This window comes from Falco punctatus, assembly GCF_963210335.1.
Source record: "Falco punctatus genome assembly, chromosome: 3".
NCBI classification, from domain to species: Eukaryota; Metazoa; Chordata; class Aves; order Falconiformes; family Falconidae; genus Falco; species Falco punctatus.
Window position 1 is genome coordinate 13,462,487 of NC_137582.1, and position 20,793 is coordinate 13,483,279.

General features: G+C 60.7%; 5 protein-coding genes across 5 annotated transcripts; all 5 read left to right on the forward strand.

Moving 5' to 3' along the window:
- Positions 1-5,109: 5,109 nt before the first annotated feature.
- On the forward strand, positions 5,110-5,418 carry LOC308060249 (feather keratin 1-like; the record flags this gene model as incomplete). Its single annotated transcript, XM_080378716.1, has 1 exon — positions 5,110-5,418. The coding sequence occupies one exon, from the start codon at positions 5,110-5,112 to the stop codon at positions 5,416-5,418; it is 309 nt and encodes a 102-aa protein (XP_080234842.1).
- Positions 5,419-8,855: 3,437 nt separating this feature from the next.
- On the forward strand, positions 8,856-9,164 carry LOC308060219 (feather keratin 1-like; the record flags this gene model as incomplete). The annotated part of the gene is made up of 1 exon (XM_080378687.1): positions 8,856-9,164. One exon carries the CDS (start codon positions 8,856-8,858, stop codon positions 9,162-9,164), a length of 309 nt encoding a protein of 102 aa, XP_080234813.1.
- A 3,437-nt stretch (positions 9,165-12,601) lies between these two features.
- Positions 12,602-12,910, forward strand: LOC308060784 (feather keratin 1-like; the record flags this gene model as incomplete). Its single annotated transcript, XM_080379911.1, has 1 exon — positions 12,602-12,910. One exon carries the CDS (start codon positions 12,602-12,604, stop codon positions 12,908-12,910), a length of 309 nt encoding a protein of 102 aa, XP_080236037.1.
- A 3,438-nt stretch (positions 12,911-16,348) lies between these two features.
- LOC308061699 (feather keratin 1-like) lies at positions 16,349-16,657 on the forward strand (the record flags this gene model as incomplete). Its single annotated transcript, XM_080382042.1, has 1 exon — positions 16,349-16,657. One exon carries the CDS (start codon positions 16,349-16,351, stop codon positions 16,655-16,657), a length of 309 nt encoding a protein of 102 aa, XP_080238168.1.
- A 3,437-nt stretch (positions 16,658-20,094) lies between these two features.
- LOC308061346 (feather keratin 1-like) lies at positions 20,095-20,403 on the forward strand (the record flags this gene model as incomplete). Its single annotated transcript, XM_080381169.1, has 1 exon — positions 20,095-20,403. The coding sequence occupies one exon, from the start codon at positions 20,095-20,097 to the stop codon at positions 20,401-20,403; it is 309 nt and encodes a 102-aa protein (XP_080237295.1).
- Between the last annotated feature and the right edge of the window lie 390 nt (positions 20,404-20,793).

Sequence of the window (20,793 nt, forward strand, 5' to 3'; positions counted from 1 at the left end):
ACAATGGTGACTCAACCACTGCCCTGGGCAGCCTCTTCCAGTGCTTGATAACCCTCTCGGTGAAGAGATTTCTCATCATAGCCAAACTAAACTTTGCCTGGCGCAACATGAGGCCCTTCCCTCTTGCCCTAGCACTTGTTGCTAGGGATGAGAGACTGACAACCTCCTCGTCACAACCTCCTCTCAGGTACTTGGAGACACCGATAGGGCCTCCCCTCAGCCGCCGCCTTCTGAAAACGCAGTAGCCCCGCTTCCCTCAACCGCTACTTCTAAGGCTTCTTCTCTCGATCCTTCACCGCATTCGCTGCTCTCCTTTGGATGCGTCACACCACAGCCCAAGCCCCACCTAAGGGCTCCACGATGGAGGGGCCAACACAAGCACTGGCGGAGCCAGGCAGGGCACCTCTCGTCACAGGACCGGCGAGCTCTCAGCCAGGGCTGCCAGGAAAATGGCCTGCCCTCCTCTGCCTGCCCGCACTGACACCCCCAGGGACGGATCCCAGGGGGCACAAGCCCAGACACGCAGGCCCCTTTCTCCCAGCTACAACCTTTCAAGCAAGGCGGGCAACAAGGCACACACAGAGCACGCTCAGTGGGAAAGGCCAGGCCTACAGTCAGGCTTCGCAAGCTGGCAGCAAGGCAGGCAGGGACCAAATGCCATGGAAGGGGCCGACACTCATGCCCGGCACACCTCCAAAGCCCACAACAGCCTTCCAGGCCCATGAACAAGTGGGGGCACCTCTTCACAACGCACCCGCAAACCACACCACACGAGTGCCACGGGATGACCTCACTGACAACACCCCACCTCTCCTATGCTTTGGCCACGTCTGCCAAATGCCCTGACACGCACCTTCCATGCAAATCCTCCCAGATACCTGCTCTCACTTCAAAGCTGACGCCAGGGACAGACGGACACATCCTCAAGAGGAGGACATGGGAAGGGAGCGTTGTGGGAAGGGACACACCCCCCACCTCATTACCTGCCAAGCTCTGGCACGCAACAGCTGCTTGCTGCAAAATGCCGTCACGCGCAAAGCCTGTCCCGCCCCCTCAGACCAGCATAAAAGACGGCCCAGAGCCTCTCTCCATCACACGCTTCTCCTGACGCCTTCTCCCCCGCAGTCAACAAGGTGAGCCTGAAGCCCCTTCCCCTCCTTCTCCTGCCCCACACGCCCCGTCTCTTCCAGCACGCGCTGACACCAGACTCAGCAGCCCCCACGACTCAACACCACCACGCTCCCCGCAGCCCCACACCGCGCCTCCACACTCCCTTGCCCTCCTGTAACGACACCCCTCGCGCCCCCCACCACTCTCCGCTTCCTCAACACCCTCTCTTACAGGGACACTCCACACCACAGACATGGCCTGCAACAACTTCTGCAGCCCCTGCGGACCCACCCCGCTGGCTAACAGCTGCAACGAGCCCTGCGTCAGGCAGTGCGAGGACTCCCGCGTCGTCATCCAGCCTTCCACCGTGCTGGTCACCCTGCCGGGACCCATCCTCACCTCCTTCCCCCAGAGCACCGCCGTCGGATCCTCCTCATCGGCTGCTGTGGGCAACATCCTCAGCTCCCAGGGAGTGCCCATCTCCTCCGGCGGCTTTGGCTACGGTTACGGCCTCGGAGGCCTGGGCTGCTATGGCGCCGGAAGAGCCTGCCTGCCCTGCTAAGGGCCCTCCACACCACACACACCCTGCAAGCCACGGCATGGACTGAGGACGCACCTCCCGCCTGCTGCTGCCACGAGGACCTGCCACCCGCACCTCCTCCTCTCAAGGCACCAAGCAAAGCAGCACGGAAGGGGCCAGCCCCGGCTGCCACGATACGTGGCCCACCTACCTCCTCCTCTTCTCCCACTGTCTTCTTTGCATCGCCCCTACTGATACGTCCGCTACTCTCCGCTGCAAACGCCTGCTCACAAGCCAAAGACCACCGGGGCACCTCCCCCGCGCTGCTCCCACCGCAGCAAAGGAAGACCTCGGTGCTCTGGCAAAATCTTCTGCAAGCAAAGGACCCGGGCTGACGGTCGCCCTACTTGCACCTCAGAACGCTTCCCTTCCACTGCGTGCTCCTGCCTTTTCACTCTTTTGCCTCAATAAAATCTCCTGTATCCCAGCACCACACGCCTCCATCTCCTTTCTTCTCCCAAGGCTCTTCCACTCTAAAACGGCACAAGGCCAGGCCTCAACAGGCCGGCGGGGTTGGGGGGAAAAGGGCACTCAGCCTCTCCGAGGACACAGGCCACCAGCGACAACACACACTCGCACCTGCAGGCATACACAGCATGACACAAGCCCAGCACTGGCTCAGAAAAAGCCTCCGATACGACAACGCTCCCTGCGCACACCTCCGACCGAGGCTCCCCGTGCCAACACACGCTTGACTAACTCTCTTCCGCACCCTCCCCAGCAAAAAAGGATCACAGAATCATTTAGAGATGGGCAGGAATCTCTGCAGAGCATGTCCTTCCACCCCAGTGCTCAAGCAGGGCCAGCTAGAGCAGATTGTCTGGGACCACAGCCACTCGCGTCTTCAGTACCTCCGAGAATGGAGCCGCCACCACCTCTTCCACTCTTTGACCACCCTCTCACTGGAAAAGCCCTGCCGCCTTTGCCCGGGCAATTCCAGATGCTTTCACTTCTGAACATGGCCTCTTGTCCTACCACTGATCGCAAGCCTCTGGGCACAGCCCTTCAGCTGCTTTGCAGGCCACCGCACCGGCCGCTTACGCAACCCGCACTTTCTCAGCTCGTCTAGGAGCACGTACCAGGAGACAGCGACAAAGGCTTCCTTCAAGTACGCCTCAGCAAAAGCCACTGCTCTCCCCTCGCCCAATGCCCACTCGCCTCAACGCGGAAGACACGCAGCTCCCTCAAGCATGATTTGCCCTTCCAAAATCCACGCCAAACACCCCCCAACACCTTCCGTCCGTCCTGGCCTTGGCAGTGATTTCCAGCAGCATTGCTTCCATCACCTGCCCCGGGAACAGGCTCGGGCTCACCGGCCTCTGCTTTCCCAGAGCCTCCCGCACCATCTTCTGCGGGACACGAGGGGTACCAGCTCCCTTCCACTCTTCAGGAGCTGCCCCCAGGCACTATGACCTTTCCAGGAAAATGGACAGCGGCCTTCACAAGGAGGCCTCCGCAATGCCAGATGCCTCGGCATTCCTGGGAGCAACACGACAGGCCCCGTGCACTTACAAACACCCACTCCCACATCGCTCCTGCCTACCCCCCTACATCTTCCTCAGCAACAACCACAGATCACCTGACAAACAGCCTGAAAAACACTCACCTTGCCTCAGCGGGGGCAGGCCTTGCCACTCATCAACCCTTCCGCACGCACCACCACCACCACCACAGCCTCGGCTCTGCAGCCCCGTGCCGCATGCTCAAACCCAGCTCCCCTCGGCAATCGCCAAATTCCCTTTCACCCTGTCAAGCTCTGCGCAGAGAACTGGCCTCACCCCTCGACACTCGCCCCAAGCACAGACCCCAACAAAGGCCCAGGACTGCCAGCCTCCCCTGCCTGCCGCTCCCAGCCCTGCTCCGCCTTTCAGCACACATACGGGCTCTCCAGAAACTCACCTGCCCTCGCACGCTGCCTCATACACAATCATAAGAGTCACTTCCGTTGCAAAAGACCCTTAACGTTATCGAGTCCAACCGTTAACCTAATACTGCCAAGGCCACCACTAATCCATGTCCCTAAGCGCCACGCCTACGTGTCTTTTAAACACCTCCCACAATGGTGACTCAACCACTGCCCTGGGCAGCCTCTTCCAGTGCTTGATAACCCTCTCGGTGAAGAGATTTCTCATCATAGCCAAACTAAACTTTGCCTGGCGCAACATGAGGCCCTTCCCTCTTGCCCTAGCACTTGTTGCTAGGGATGAGAGACTGACAACCTCCTCGTCACAACCTCCTCTCAGGTACTTGGAGACACCGATAGGGCCTCCCCTCAGCCGCCGCCTTCTGAAAACGCAGTAGCCCCGCTTCCCTCAACCGCTACTTCTAAGGCTTCTTCTCTCGATCCTTCACCGCATTCGCTGCTCTCCTTTGGATGCGTCACACCACAGCCCAAGCCCCACCTAAGGGCTCCACGATGGAGGGGCCAACACAAGCACTGGCGGAGCCAGGCAGGGCACCTCTCGTCACAGGACCGGCGAGCTCTCAGCCAGGGCTGCCAGGAAAATGGCCTGCCCTCCTCTGCCTGCCCGCACTGACACCCCCAGGGACGGATCCCAGGGGGCACAAGCCCAGACACGCAGGCCCCTTTCTCCCAGCTACAACCTTTCAAGCAAGGCGGGCAACAAGGCACACACAGAGCACGCTCAGTGGGAAAGGCCAGGCCTACAGTCAGGCTTCGCAAGCTGGCAGCAAGGCAGGCAGGGACCAAATGCCATGGAAGGGGCCGACACTCATGCCCGGCACACCTCCAAAGCCCACAACAGCCTTCCAGGCCCATGAACAAGTGGGGGCACCTCTTCACAACGCACCCGCAAACCACACCACACGAGTGCCACGGGATGACCTCACTGACAACACCCCACCTCTCCTATGCTTTGGCCACGTCTGCCAAATGCCCTGACACGCACCTTCCATGCAAATCCTCCCAGATACCTGCTCTCACTTCAAAGCTGACGCCAGGGACAGACGGACACATCCTCAAGAGGAGGACATGGGAAGGGAGCGTTGTGGGAAGGGACACACCCCCCACCTCATTACCTGCCAAGCTCTGGCACGCAACAGCTGCTTGCTGCAAAATGCCGTCACGCGCAAAGCCTGTCCCGCCCCCTCAGACCAGCATAAAAGACGGCCCAGAGCCTCTCTCCATCACACGCTTCTCCTGACGCCTTCTCCCCCGCAGTCAACAAGGTGAGCCTGAAGCCCCTTCCCCTCCTTCTCCTGCCCCACACGCCCCGTCTCTTCCAGCACGCGCTGACACCAGACTCAGCAGCCCCCACGACTCAACACCACCACGCTCCCCGCAGCCCCACACCGCGCCTCCACACTCCCTTGCCCTCCTGTAACGACACCCCTCGCGCCCCCCACCACTCTCCGCTTCCTCAACACCCTCTCTTACAGGGACACTCCACACCACAGACATGGCCTGCAACAACTTCTGCAGCCCCTGCGGACCCACCCCGCTGGCTAACAGCTGCAACGAGCCCTGCGTCAGGCAGTGCGAGGACTCCCGCGTCGTCATCCAGCCTTCCACCGTGCTGGTCACCCTGCCGGGACCCATCCTCACCTCCTTCCCCCAGAGCACCGCCGTCGGATCCTCCTCATCGGCTGCTGTGGGCAACATCCTCAGCTCCCAGGGAGTGCCCATCTCCTCCGGCGGCTTTGGCTACGGTTACGGCCTCGGAGGCCTGGGCTGCTATGGCGCCGGAAGAGCCTGCCTGCCCTGCTAAGGGCCCTCCACACCACACACACCCTGCAAGCCACGGCATGGACTGAGGACGCACCTCCCGCCTGCTGCTGCCACGAGGACCTGCCACCCGCACCTCCTCCTCTCAAGGCACCAAGCAAAGCAGCACGGAAGGGGCCAGCCCCGGCTGCCACGATACGTGGCCCACCTACCTCCTCCTCTTCTCCCACTGTCTTCTTTGCATCGCCCCTACTGATACGTCCGCTACTCTCCGCTGCAAACGCCTGCTCACAAGCCAAAGACCACCGGGGCACCTCCCCCGCGCTGCTCCCACCGCAGCAAAGGAAGACCTCGGTGCTCTGGCAAAATCTTCTGCAAGCAAAGGACCCGGGCTGACGGTCGCCCTACTTGCACCTCAGAACGCTTCCCTTCCACTGCGTGCTCCTGCCTTTTCACTCTTTTGCCTCAATAAAATCTCCTGTACCCCAGCACCACACGCCTCCATCTCCTTTCTTCTCCCAAGGCTCTTCCACTCTAAAACGGCACAAGGCCAGGCCTCAACAGGCCGGCGGGGTTGGGGGGAAAAGGGCACTCAGCCTCTCCGAGGACACAGGCCACCAGCGACAACACACACTCGCACCTGCAGGCATACACAGCATGACACAAGCCCAGCACTGGCTCAGAAAAAGCCTCCGATACGACAACGCTCCCTGCGCACACCTCCGACCGAGGCTCCCCGTGCCAACACACGCTTGACTAACTCTCTTCCGCACCCTCCCCAGCAAAAAAGGATCACAGAATCATTTAGAGATGGGCAGGAATCTCTGCAGAGCATGTCCTTCCACCCCAGTGCTCAAGCAGGGCCAGCTAGAGCAGATTGTCTGGGACCACAGCCACTCGCGTCTTCAGTACCTCCAAGAATGGAGCCGCCACCACCTCTTCCACTCTTTGACCACCCTCTCACTGGAAAAGCCCTGCCGCCTTTGCCCGGGCAATTCCAGATGCTTTCACTTCTGAACATGGCCTCTTGTCCTACCACTGATCGCAAGCCTCTGGGCACAGCCCTTCAGCTGCTTTGCAGGCCACCGCACCGGCCGCTTACGCAACCCGCACTTTCTCAGCTCGTCTAGGAGCACGTACCAGGAGACAGCGACAAAGGCTTCCTTCAAGTACGCCTCAGCAAAAGCCACTGCTCTCCCCTCGCCCAATGCCCACTCGCCTCAACGCGGAAGACACGCAGCTCCCTCAAGCATGATTTGCCCTTCCAAAATCCACGCCAAACACCCCCCAACACCTTCCGTCCGTCCTGGCCTTGGCAGTGATTTCCAGCAGCATTGCTTCCATCACCTGCCCCGGGAACAGGCTCGGGCTCACTGGCCTCTGCTTTCCCAGAGCCTCCCGCACCATCTTCTGCGGGACACGAGGGGTACCAGCTCCCTTCCACTCTTCAGGAGCTGCCCCCAGGCACTATGACCTTTCCAGGAAAATGGACAGCGGCCTTCACAAGGAGGCCTCCGCAATGCCAGATGCCTCGGCATTCCTGGGAGCAACACGACAGGCCCCGTGCACTTACAAACACCCACTCCCACATCGCTCCTGCCTACCCCCCTACATCTTCCTCAGCAACAACCACAGATCACCTGACAAACAGCCTGAAAAACACTCACCTTGCCTCAGCGGGGGCAGGCCTTGCCACTCATCAACCCTTCCGCACGCACCACCACCACCACCACAGCCTCGGCTCTGCAGCCCCGTGCCGCATGCTCAAACCCAGCTCCCCTCAGCAATCGCCAAATTCCCTTTCACCCTGTCAAGCTCTGCGCAGAGAACTGGCCTCACCCCTCGACACTCGCCCCAAGCACAGACCCCAACAAAGGCCCAGGACTGCCAGCCTCCCCTGCCTGCCGCTCCCAGCCCTGCTCCGCCTTTCAGCACACATACGGGCTCTCCAGAAACTCACCTGCCCTCGCACGCTGCCTCATACACAATCATAAGAGTCACTTCCGTTGCAAAAGACCCTTAACGTTATCGAGTCCAACCGTTAACCTAATACTGCCAAGGCCACCACTAATCCATGTCCCTAAGCGCCACGCCTACGTGTCTTTTAAACACCTCCCACAATGGTGACTCAACCACTGCCCTGGGCAGCCTCTTCCAGTGCTTGATAACCCTCTCGGTGAAGAGATTTCTCATCATAGCCAAACTAAACTTTGCCTGGCGCAACATGAGGCCCTTCCCTCTTGCCCTAGCACTTGTTGCTAGGGATGAGAGACTGACAACCTCCTCGTCACAACCTCCTCTCAGGTACTTGGAGACACCGATAGGGCCTCCCCTCAGCCGCCGCCTTCTGAAAACGCAGTAGCCCCGCTTCCCTCAACCGCTACTTCTAAGGCTTCTTCTCTCGATCCTTCACCGCATTCGCTGCTCTCCTTTGGATGCGTCACACCACAGCCCAAGCCCCACCTAAGGGCTCCACGATGGAGGGGCCAACACAAGCACTGGCGGAGCCAGGCAGGGCACCTCTCGTCACAGGACCGGCGAGCTCTCAGCCAGGGCTGCCAGGAAAATGGCCTGCCCTCCTCTGCCTGCCCGCACTGACACCCCCAGGGACGGATCCCAGGGGGCACAAGCCCAGACACGCAGGCCCCTTTCTCCCAGCTACAACCTTTCAAGCAAGGCGGGCAACAAGGCACACACAGAGCACGCTCAGTGGGAAAGGCCAGGCCTACAGTCAGGCTTCGCAAGCTGGCAGCAAGGCAGGCAGGGACCAAATGCCATGGAAGGGGCCGACACTCATGCCCGGCACACCTCCAAAGCCCACAACAGCCTTCCAGGCCCATGAACAAGTGGGGGCACCTCTTCACAACGCACCCGCAAACCACACCACACGAGTGCCACGGGATGACCTCACTGACAACACCCCACCTCTCCTATGCTTTGGCCACGTCTGCCAAATGCCCTGACACGCACCTTCCATGCAAATCCTCCCAGATACCTGCTCTCACTTCAAAGCTGACGCCAGGGACAGACGGACACATCCTCAAGAGGAGGACATGGGAAGGGAGCGTTGTGGGAAGGGACACACCCCCCACCTCATTACCTGCCAAGCTCTGGCACGCAACAGCTGCTTGCTGCAAAATGCCGTCACGCGCAAAGCCTGTCCCGCCCCCTCAGACCAGCATAAAAGACGGCCCAGAGCCTCTCTCCATCACACGCTTCTCCTGACGCCTTCTCCCCCGCAGTCAACAAGGTGAGCCTGAAGCCCCTTCCCCTCCTTCTCCTGCCCCACACGCCCCGTCTCTTCCAGCACGCGCTGACACCAGACTCAGCAGCCCCCACGACTCAACACCACCACGCTCCCCGCAGCCCCACACCGCGCCTCCACACTCCCTTGCCCTCCTGTAACGACACCCCTCGCGCCCCCCACCACTCTCCGCTTCCTCAACACCCTCTCTTACAGGGACACTCCACACCGCAGACATGGCCTGCAACAACTTCTGCAGCCCCTGCGGACCCACCCCGCTGGCTAACAGCTGCAACGAGCCCTGCGTCAGGCAGTGCGAGGACTCCCGCGTCGTCATCCAGCCTTCCACCGTGCTGGTCACCCTGCCGGGACCCATCCTCACCTCCTTCCCCCAGAGCACCGCCGTCGGATCCTCCTCATCGGCTGCTGTGGGCAACATCCTCAGCTCCCAGGGAGTGCCCATCTCCTCCGGCGGCTTTGGCTACGGTTACGGCCTCGGAGGCCTGGGCTGCTATGGCGCCGGAAGAGCCTGCCTGCCCTGCTAAGGGCCCTCCACACCACACACACCCTGCAAGCCACGGCATGGACTGAGGACGCACCTCCCGCCTGCTGCTGCCACGAGGACCTGCCACCCGCACCTCCTCCTCTCAAGGCACCAAGCAAAGCAGCACGGAAGGGGCCAGCCCCGGCTGCCACGATACGTGGCCCACCTACCTCCTCCTCTTCTCCCACTGTCTTCTTTGCATCGCCCCTACTGATACGTCCGCTACTCTCCGCTGCAAACGCCTGCTCACAAGCCAAAGACCACCGGGGCACCTCCCCCGCGCTGCTCCCACCGCAGCAAAGGAAGACCTCGGTGCTCTGGCAAAATCTTCTGCAAGCAAAGGACCCGGGCTGACGGTCGCCCTACTTGCACCTCAGAACGCTTCCCTTCCACTGCGTGCTCCTGCCTTTTCACTCTTTTGCCTCAATAAAATCTCCTGTATCCCAGCACCACACGCCTCCATCTCCTTTCTTCTCCCAAGGCTCTTCCACTCTAAAACGGCACAAGGCCAGGCCTCAACAGGCCGGCGGGGTTGGGGGGAAAAGGGCACTCAGCCTCTCCGAGGACACAGGCCACCAGCGACAACACACACTCGCACCTGCAGGCATACACAGCATGACACAAGCCCAGCACTGGCTCAGAAAAAGCCTCCGATACGACAACGCTCCCTGCGCACACCTCCGACCGAGGCTCCCCGTGCCAACACATGCTTGACTAACTCTCTTCCGCACCCTCCCCAGCAAAAAAGGATCACAGAATCATTTAGAGATGGGCAGGAATCTCTGCAGAGCATGTCCTTCCACCCCAGTGCTCAAGCAGGGCCAGCTAGAGCAGATTGTCTGGGACCACAGCCACTCGCGTCTTCAGTACCTCCGAGAATGGAGCCGCCACCACCTCTTCCACTCTTTGACCACCCTCACACTGGAAAAGCCCTGCTGCCTTTGCCCGGGCAATTCCAGATGCTTTCACTTCTGAACATGGCCTCTTGTCCTACCACTGATCGCAAGCCTCTGGGCACAGCCCTTCAGCTGCTTTGCAGGCCACCGCACCGGCCGCTTACGCAACCCGCACTTTCTCAGCTCGTCTAGGAGCACGTACCAGGAGACAGCGACAAAGGCTTCCTTCAAGTACGCCTCAGCAACAGCCACTGCTCTCCCCTCGCCCAACGCCCACTCGCCTCAACGCGGAAGACACGCAGCTCCCTCAAGCATGATTTGCCCTTCCAAAATCCACGCCAAACACCCCCCAACACCTTCCGTCCGTCCTGGCCTTGGCAGTGATTTCCAGCAGCATTGCTTCCATCACCTGCCCCGGGAACAGGCTCGGGCTCACCGGCCTCTGCTTTCCCAGAGCCTCCCGCACCATCTTCTGCGGGACACGAGGGGTACCAGCTCCCTTCCACTCTTCAGGAGCTGCCCCCAGGCACTATGACCTTTCCAGGAAAATGGACAGCGGCCTTCACAAGGAGGCCTCCGCAATGCCAGATGCCTCGGCATTCCTGGGAGCAACACGACAGGCCCCGTGCACTTACAAACACCCACTCCCACATCGCTCCTGCCTACCCCCCTTCATCTTCCTCAGCAACAACCACAGATCACCTGACAAACAGCCTGAAAAACACTCACCTTGCCTCAGCGGGGGCAGGCCTTGCCACTCATCAACCCTTCCGCACGCACCACCACCACCACCACAGCCTCGGCTCTGCAGCCCCGTGCCGCATGCTCAAACCCAGCTCCCCTCGGCAATCGCCAAATTCCCTTTCACCCTGTCAAGCTCTGCGCAGAGAACTGGCCTCACCCCTCGACACTCGCCCCAAGCACAGACCCCAACAAAGGCCCAGGACTGCCAGCCTCCCCTGCCTGCCGCTCCCAGCCCTGCTCCGCCTTTCAGCACACATACGGGCTCTCCAGAAACTCACCTGCCCTCGCACGCTGCCTCATACACAATCATAAGAGTCACTTCCGTTGCAAAAGACCCTTAACGTTATCGAGTCCAACCGTTAACCTAATACTGCCAAGGCCACCACTAATCCATGTCCCTAAGCGCCACGCCTACGTGTCTTTTAAACACCTCCCACAATGGTGACTCAACCACTGCCCTGGGCAGCCTCTTCCAGTGCTTGATAACCCTCTCGGTGAAGAGATTTCTCATCATAGCCAAACTAAACTTTGCCTGGCACAACATGAGGCCCTTTCCTCTTGCCCTAGCACTTGTTGCTAGGGATGAGAGACTGACAACCTCCTCGTCACAACCTCCTCTCAGGTACTTGGAGACACCGATAGGGCCTCCCCTCAGCCGCCGCCTTCTGAAAACGCAGTAGCCCCGCTTCCCTCAACCGCTACTTCTAAGGCTTCTTCTCTCGATCCTTCACCGCATTCGCTGCTCTCCTTTGGATGCGTCACACCACAGCCCAAGCCCCACCTAAGGGCTCCACGATGGAGGGGCCAACACAAGCACTGGCGGAGCCAGGCAGGGCACCTCTCGTCACAGGACCGGCGAGCTCTCAGCCAGGGCTGCCAGGAAAATGGCCTGCCCTCCTCTGCCTGCCCGCACTGACACCCCCAGGGACGGATCCCAGGGGGCACAAGCCCAGACACGCAGGCCCCTTTCTCCCAGCTACAACCTTTCAAGCAAGGCGGGCAACAAGGCACACACAGAGCACGCTCAGTGGGAAAGGCCAGGCCTACAGTCAGGCTTCGCAAGCTGGCAGCAAGGCAGGCAGGGACCAAATGCCATGGAAGGGGCCGACACTCATGCCCGGCACACCTCCAAAGCCCACAACAGCCTTCCAGGCCCATGAACAAGTGGGGGCCCCTCTTCGCAACGCACCCGCAAACCACACCACACGAGTGCCACGGGATGACCTCACTGACAACACCCCACCTCTCCTATGCTTTGGCCACGTCTGCCAAATGCCCTGACACGCACCTTCCATGCAAATCCTCCCAGATACCTGCTCTCACTTCAAAGCTGACGCCAGGGACAGACGGACACATCCTCAAGAGGAGGACATGAGAAGGGAGCGTTGTGGGAAGGGACACACCCCCCACCTCATTACCTGCCAAGCTCTGGCACGCAACAGCTGCTTGCTGCAAAATGCCGTCACGCGCAAAGCCTGTCCCGCCCCCTCAGACCAGCATAAAAGACGGCCCAGAGCCTCTCTCCATCACACGCTTCTCCTGACGCCTTCTCCCCCGCAGTCAACAAGGTGAGCCTGAAGCCCCTTCCCCTCCTTCTCCTGCCCCACACGCCCCGTCTCTTCCAGCACGCGCTGACACCAGACTCAGCAGCCCCCACGACTCAACACCACCACGCTCCCCGCAGCCCCACACCGCGCCTCCACACTCCCTTGCCCTCCTGTAACGACACCCCTCGCGCCCCCCACCACTCTCCGCTTCCTCAACACCCTCTCTTACAGGGACACTCCACACCGCAGACATGGCCTGCAACAACTTCTGCAGCCCCTGCGGACCCACCCCGCTGGCTAACAGCTGCAACGAGCCCTGCGTCAGGCAGTGCGAGGACTCCCGCGTCGTCATCCAGCCTTCCACCGTGCTGGTCACCCTGCCGGGACCCATCCTCACCTCCTTCCCCCAGAGCACCGCCGTCGGATCCTCCTCATCGGCTGCTGTGGGCAACATCCTCAGCTCCCAGGGAGTGCCCATCTCCTCCGGCGGCTTTGGCTACGGTTACGGCCTCGGAGGCCTGGGCTGCTATGGCGCCGGAAGAGCCTGCCTGCCCTGCTAAGGGCCCTCCACACCACACACACCCTGCAAGCCACGGCATGGGCTGAGGACGCACCTCCCGCCTGCTGCTGCCACGAGGACCTGCCACCCGCACCTCCTCCTCTCAAGGCACCAAGCAAAGCAGCACGGAAGGGGCCAGCCCCGGCTGCCACGATACGTGGCCCACCTACCTCCTCCTCTTCTCCCACTGTCTTCTTTGCATCGCCCCTACTGATACGTCCGCTACTCTCCGCTGCAAACGCCTGCTCACAAGCCAAAGACCACCGGGGCACCTCCCCTGCGCTGCTCCCACCGCAGCAAAGGAAGATCTCGGTGCTCTGGCAAAATCTTCTGCAAGCAAAGGACCCGGGCTGACGGTCGCCCTACTTGCCTCTCAGAACGCTTCCCTTCCACTGTGTGCTCCTGCCTTTTCACTCTTTTGCCTCAATAAAATCTCCTGTATCCCAGCACCACACGCCTCCATCTCCTTTCTTCTCCCAAGGCTCTTCCACTCTAAAACGGCACAAGGCCAGGCCTCAACAGGCCGGCGGGGTTGGGGGGAAAAGGGCACTCAGCCTCTCCGAGGACACAGGCCACCAGCGACAACACACACTCACACCTGCAGGCATACACAGCATGACACAAGCCCAGCACTGGCTCAGAAAAAGCCTCCGATACGACAACGCTCCCTGCGCACACCTCCGACCGAGGCTCCCCGTGCCAACACACGCTTGACTAACTCTCTTCCGCACCCTCCCCAGCAAAAAAAGGATCACAGAATCATTTAGAGATGGGCAGGAATCTCTGCAGAGCATGTCCTTCCACCCCAGTGCTCAAGCAGGGCCAGCTAGAGCAGATTGTCTGGGACCACAGCCACTCGCGTCTTCAGTACCTCCGAGAATGGAGCCGCCACCACCTCTTCCACTCTTTGACCACCCTCACACTGGAAAAGCCCTGCCGCCTTTGCCCGGGCAATTCCAGATGCTTTCACTTCTGAACATGGCCTCTTGTCCTACCACTGATCGCAAGCCTCTGGGCACAGCCCTTCAGCTGCTTTGCAGGCCACCGCACCGGCCGCTTACGCAACCCGCACTTTCTCAGCTCGTCTAGGAGCACGTACCAGGAGACAGCGACAAAGGCTTCCTTCAAGTACGCCTCAGCAACAGCCACTGCTCTCCCCTCGCCCAACGCCCACTCGCCTCAACGCGGAAGACACGCAGCTTCCTCAAGCATGATTTGCCCTTCCAAAATCCATGCCAAACACCCCCCAACACCTTCCGTCCGTCCTGGCCTTGGCAGTGATTTCCAGCAGCATTGCTTCCATCACCTGCCCCGGGAACAGGCTCGGGCTCACCGGCCTCTGCTTTCCCAGAGCCTCCTGCACCATCTTCTGCGGGACACGAGGGGTACCAGCTCCCTTCCACTCTTCAGGAGCTGCCCCCAGGCACTATGACCTTTCCAGGAAAATGGACAGCGGCCTTCACAAGGAGGCCTCCGCAATGCCAGATGCCTCGGCATTCCTGGGAGCAACACGACAGGCCCCGTGCACTTACAAACACCCACTCCCACATCGCTCCTGCCTACCCCCCTTCATCTTCCTCAGCAACAACCACAGATCACCTGACAAACAGCCTGAAAAACACTCACCTTGCCTCAGCGGGGGCAGGCCTTGCCACTCATCAACCCTTCCGCACGCACCACCACCACCACCACAGCCTCGGCTCTGCAGCCCCGTGCCGCATGCTCAAACCCAGCTCCCCTCGGCAATCGCCAAATTCCCTTTCACCCTGTCAAGCTCTGCGCAGAGAACTGGCCTCACCCCTCGACACTCGCCCCAAGCACAGACCCCAACAAAGGCCCAGGACTGCCAGCCTCCCCTGCCTGCCGCTCCCAGCCCTGCTCCGCCTTTCAGCACACATACGGGCTCTCCAGAAACTCACCTGCCCTCGCACGCTGCCTCATACACAATCATAAGAGTCACTTCCGTTGCAAAAGACCCTTAACGTTATCGAGTCCAACCGTTAACCTAATACTGCCAAGGCCACCACTAATCCATGTCCCTAAGCGCCACGCCTACGTGTCTTTTAAACACCTCCCACAATGGTGACTCAACCACTGCCCTGGGCAGCCTCTTCCAGTGCTTGATAACCCTCTCGGTGAAGAGATTTCTCATCATAGCCAAACTAAACTTTGCCTGGCGCAACATGAGGCCCTTTCCTCTTGCCCTAGCACTTGTTGCTAGGGATGAGAGACTGACAACCTCCTCGTCACAACCTCCTCTCAGGTACTTGGAGACACCGATAGGGCCTCCCCTCAGCCGCCGCCTTCTGAAAACGCAGTAGCCCCGCTTCCCTCAACCGCTACTTCTAAGGCTTCTTCTCTCGATCCTTCACCGCATTCGCTGCTCTCCTTTGGATGCGTCACACCACAGCCCAAGCCCCACCTAAGGGCTCCACGATGGAGGGGCCAACACAAGCACTGGCGGAGCCAGGCAGGGCACCTCTCGTCACAGGACCGGCGAGCTCTCAGCCAGGGCTGCCAGGAAAATGGCCTGCCCTCCTCTGCCTGCCCGCACTGACACCCCCAGGGACGGATCCCAGGGGGCACAAGCCCAGACACGCAGGCCCCTTTCTCCCAGCTACAACCTTTCAAGCAAGGCGGGCAACAAGGCACACACAGAGCACGCTCAGTGGGAAAGGCCAGGCCTACAGTCAGGCTTCGCAAGCTGGCAGCAAGGCAGGCAGGGACCAAATGCCATGGAAGGGGCCGACACTCATGCCCGGCACACCTCCAAAGCCCACAACAGCCTTCCAGGCCCATGAACAAGTGGGGGCCCCTCTTCGCAACGCACCCGCAAACCACACCACACGAGTGCCATGGGATGACCTCACTGACAACACCCCACCTCTCCTATGCTTTGGCCACGTCTGCCAAATGCCCTGACACGCACCTTCCATGCAAATCCTCCCAGATACCTGCTCTCACTTCAAAGCTGACGCCAGGGACAGACGGACACATCCTCAAGAGGAGGACATGAGAAGGGAGCGTTGTGGGAAGGGACACACCCCCCACCTCATTACCTGCCAAGCTCTGGCACGCAACAGCTGCTTGCTGCAAAATGCCGTCACGCGCAAAGCCTGTCCCGCCCCCTCAGACCAGCATAAAAGACGGCCCAGAGCCTCTCTCCATCACACGCTTCTCCTGACGCCTTCTCCCCCGCAGTCAACAAGGTGAGCCTGAAGCCCCTTCCCCTCCTTCTCCTGCCCCACACGCCCCGTCTCTTCCAGCACGCGCTGACACCAGACTCAGCAGCCCCCACGACTCAACACCACCACGCTCCCCGCAGCCCCACACCGCGCCTCCACACTCCCTTGCCCTCCTGTAACGACACCCCTCGCGCCCCCCACCACTCTCCGCTTCCTCAACACCCTCTCTTACAGGGACACTCCACACCGCAGACATGGCCTGCAACAACTTCTGCAGCCCCTGCGGACCCACCCCGCTGGCTAACAGCTGCAACGAGCCCTGCGTCAGGCAGTGCGAGGACTCCCGCGTCGTCATCCAGCCTTCCACCGTGCTGGTCACCCTGCCGGGACCCATCCTCACCTCCTTCCCCCAGAGCACCGCCGTCGGATCCTCCTCATCGGCTGCTGTGGGCAACATCCTCAGCTCCCAGGGAGTGCCCATCTCCTCCGGCGGCTTTGGCTACGGTTACGGCCTCGGAGGCCTGGGCTGCTATGGCGCCGGAAGAGCCTGCCTGCCCTGCTAAGGGCCCTCCACACCACACACACCCTGCAAGCCACGGCATGGACTGAGGACGCACCTCCCGCCTGCTGCTGCCACAAGGACCTGCCACCCGCACCTCCTCCTCTCAAGGCACCAAGCAAAGCAGCACGGAAGGGGCCAGCCCCGGCTGCCACGATACGTGGCCCACCTACCTCCTCCTCTTCTCCCACTGTCTTCTTTGCATCGCCCCTACTGATACGTCCGCTACTCTCCGCTGCAAACGCCTGCTCACAAGCCAAAGACCACCGGGGCACCTCCCCCGCGCTGCTCCCACCGCAGCAAAGGAAGACCTCGGTGCTCTGGCAAAATCTTCTGCAAGCAAAGGACCCGGGCTGACGGTCGCCCTACTTGCACCTCAGAACGCTTCCCTTCCACTGCGTGCTCCTGCCTTTTCACTCTTTTGCCTCAATAAAATCTCCTGTACCCCAGCACCACACGCCTCCATCTCCTTTCTTCTCCCAAGGCTCTTCCACTCTAAAACGGCACAAGGCCAGGCCTCAACAGGCCGGCGGGGTTGGGGGGAAAAGGGCACTCAGCCTCTCCGAGGACACAGGCCACCAGCGACAACACACACTCGCACCTGCAGGCATACACAGCATGACACAAGCCCAGCACTGGCTCAGAAAAAGCCTCCGATACGACAACGCTCCCTGCGCACACCTCCGACCGAGGCTCCCCGTGCCAACACACGCTTGACTAACTCTCTTCCGCACCCTCCCCAGCAAAAAAGGATCACAGAATCATTTAGAGATGGGCAGGAATCTCTGCAGAGCATGTCCTTCCACCCCAGTGCTCAAGCAGGGCCAGCTAGAGCAGATTGTCTGGGACCACAGCCACTCGCGTCTTCAGTACCTCCGAGAATGGAGCCGCCACCACCTCTTCCACTCTTTGACCACCCTCACACTGGAAAAGCCCTGCCGCCTTTGCCCGGGCAATTCCAGATGCTTTCACTTCTGAACATGGCCTCTTGTCCTACCACTGATCGCAAGCCTCTGGGCACAGCCCTTCAGCTGCTTTGCAGGCCACCGCACCGGCCGCTTACGCAACCCGCACTTTCTCAGCTCGTCTAGGAGCACGTACCAGGAGACAGCGACAAAGGCTTCCTTCAAGTACGCCTCAGCAACAGCCACTGCTCTCCCCTCGCCCAACGCCCACTCGCCTCAACGCGGAAGACACGCAGCTCCCTCAAGCATGATTTGCCCTTCCAAAATCCACGCCAAACACCCCCCAACACCTTCCGTCCGTCCTGGCCTTGGCAGTGATTTCCAGCAGCATTGCTTCCATCACCTGCCCCGGGAACAGGCTCGGGCTCACCGGCCTCTGCTTTCCCAGAGCCTCCCGCACCATCTTCTGCGGGACACGAGGGGTACCAGCTCCCTTCCACTCTTCAGGAGCTGCCCCCAGGCACTATGACCTTTCCAGGAAAATGGACAGCGGCCTTCACAAGGAGGCCTCTGCAATGCCAGATGCCTCGGCATTCCTGGGAGCAACACGACAGGCCCCGTGCACTTACAAACACCCACTCCCACATCGCTCCTGCCTACCCCCCTTCATCTTCCTCAGCAACAACCACAGATCACCTGACAAACAGCCTGAAAAACACTCACCTTGCCTCAGCGGGGGCAGGCCTTGCCACTCATCAACCCTTCCGCACGCACCACCACCACCACCACAGCCTCGGCTCTGCAGCCCCGTGCCGCATGCTCAAACCCAGCTCCCCTCGGCAATCGCCAAATTCCCTTTCACCCTGTCAAGCTCTGCGCAGAGAACTGGCCTCACCCCTCGACACTCGCCCCAAGCACAGACCCCAACAAAGGCCCAGGACTGCCAGCCTCCCCTGCCTGCCGCTCCCAGCCCTGCTCCGCCTTTCAGCACACATACGGGCTCTCCAGAAACTCACCTGCCCTCGCACGCTGCCTCATACACAATCATAAGAGTCACTTCCGTTGCAAAAGACCCTTAACGTTATCGAGTCCAACCGTTAACCTAATACTGCCAAGGCCACCACTAATCCATGTCCCTAAGCGCCACGCCTACGTGTCTTTTAAACACCTCCCACAATGGTGACTCAACCACTGCCCTGGGCAGCCTCTTCCAGTGCTTGATAACCCTCTCGGTGAAGAGATTTCTCATCATAGCCAAACTAAACTTTGCCTGGCGCAACATGAGGCCCTTTCCTCTTGCCCTAGCACTTGTTGCTAGGGATGAGAGACTGACAACCTCCTCGTCACAACCTCCTCTCAGGTACTTGGAGACACCGATAGGGCCTCCCCTCAGCCGCCGCCTTCTGAAAACGCAGTAGCCCCGCTTCCCTCAACCGCTACTTCTAAGGCTTCTTCTCTCGATCCTTCACCGCATTCGCTGCTCTCCTTTGGATGCGTCACACCACAGCCCAAGCCCCACCTAAGGGCTCCACGATGGAGGGGCCAACACAAGCACTGGCGGAGCCAGGCAGGGCACCTCTCGTCACAGGACCGGCGAGCTCTCAGCCAGGGCTGCCAGGAAAATGGCCTGCCCTCCTCTGCCTGCCCGCACTGACACCCCCAGGGACGGATCCCAGGGGGCACAAGCCCAGACACGCAGGCCCCTTTCTCCCAGCTACAACCTTTCAAGCAAGGCGGGCAACAAGGCACACACAGAGCACGCTCAGTGGGAAAGGCCAGGCCTACAGTCAGGCTTCGCAAGCTGGCAGCAAGGCAGGCAGGGACCAAATGCCATGGAAGGGGCCGACACTCATGCCCGGCACACCTCCAAAGCCCACAACAGCCTTCCAGGCCCATGAACAAGTGGGGGCCCCTCTTCGCAACGCACCCGCAAACCACACCACACGAGTGCCACGGGATGACCTCACTGACAACACCCCACCTCTCCTATGCTTTGGCCACGTCTGCCAAATGCCCTGACACGCACCTTCCATGCAAATCCTCCCAGATACCTGCTCTCACTTCAAAGCTGACGCCAGGGACAGACGGACACATCCTCAAGAGGAGGACATGAGAAGGGAGCGTTGTGGGAAGGGACACACCCCCCACCTCATTACCTGCCAAGCTCTGGCACGCAACAGCTGCTTGCTGCAAAATGCCGTCACGCGCAAAGCCTGTCCCGCCCCCTCAGACCAGCATAAAAGACGGCCCAGAGCCTCTCTCCATCACACGCTTCTCCTGACGCCTTCTCCCCCGCAGTCAACAAGGTGAGCCTGAAGCCCCTTCCCCTCCTTCTCCTGCCCCACACGCCCCGTCTCTTCCAGCACGCGCTGACACCAGACTCAGCAGCCCCCACGACTCAACACCACCACGCTCCCCGCAGCCCCACACCGCGCCTCCACACTCCCTTGCCCTCCTGTAACGACACCCCTCGCGCCCCCCACCACTCTCCGCTTCCTCAACACCCTCTCTTACAGGGACACTCCACACCGCAGACATGGCCTGCAACAACTTCTGCAGCCCCTGCGGACCCACCCCGCTGGCTAACAGCTGCAACGAGCCCTGCGTCAGGCAGTGCGAGGACTCCCGCGTCGTCATCCAGCCTTCCACCGTGCTGGTCACCCTGCCGGGACCCATCCTCACCTCCTTCCCCCAGAGCACCGCCGTCGGATCCTCCTCATCGGCTGCTGTGGGCAACATCCTCAGCTCCCAGGGAGTGCCCATCTCCTCCGGCGGCTTTGGCTACGGTTACGGCCTCGGAGGCCTGGGCTGCTATGGCGCCGGAAGAGCCTGCCTGCCCTGCTAAGGGCCCTCCACACCACACACACCCTGCAAGCCACGGCATGGACTGAGGACGCACCTCCCGCCTGCTGCTGCCACGAGGACCTGCCACCCGCACCTCCTCCTCTCAAGGCACCAAGCAAAGCAGCACGGAAGGGGCCAGCCCCGGCTGCCACGATACGTGGCCCACCTACCTCCTCCTCTTCTCCCACTGTCTTCTTTGCATCGCCCCTACTGATACGTCCGCTACTCTCCGCTGCAAACGCCTGCTCACAAGCCAAAGACCACCGGGGCACCTCCCCCGCGCTGCTCCCACCGCAGCAAAGGAAGACCTCGGTGCTCTGGCAAAATCTTCTGCAAGCAAAGGACCCGGGCTGACGGTCGCCCTACTTGCACCTCAGAACGCTTCCCTTCC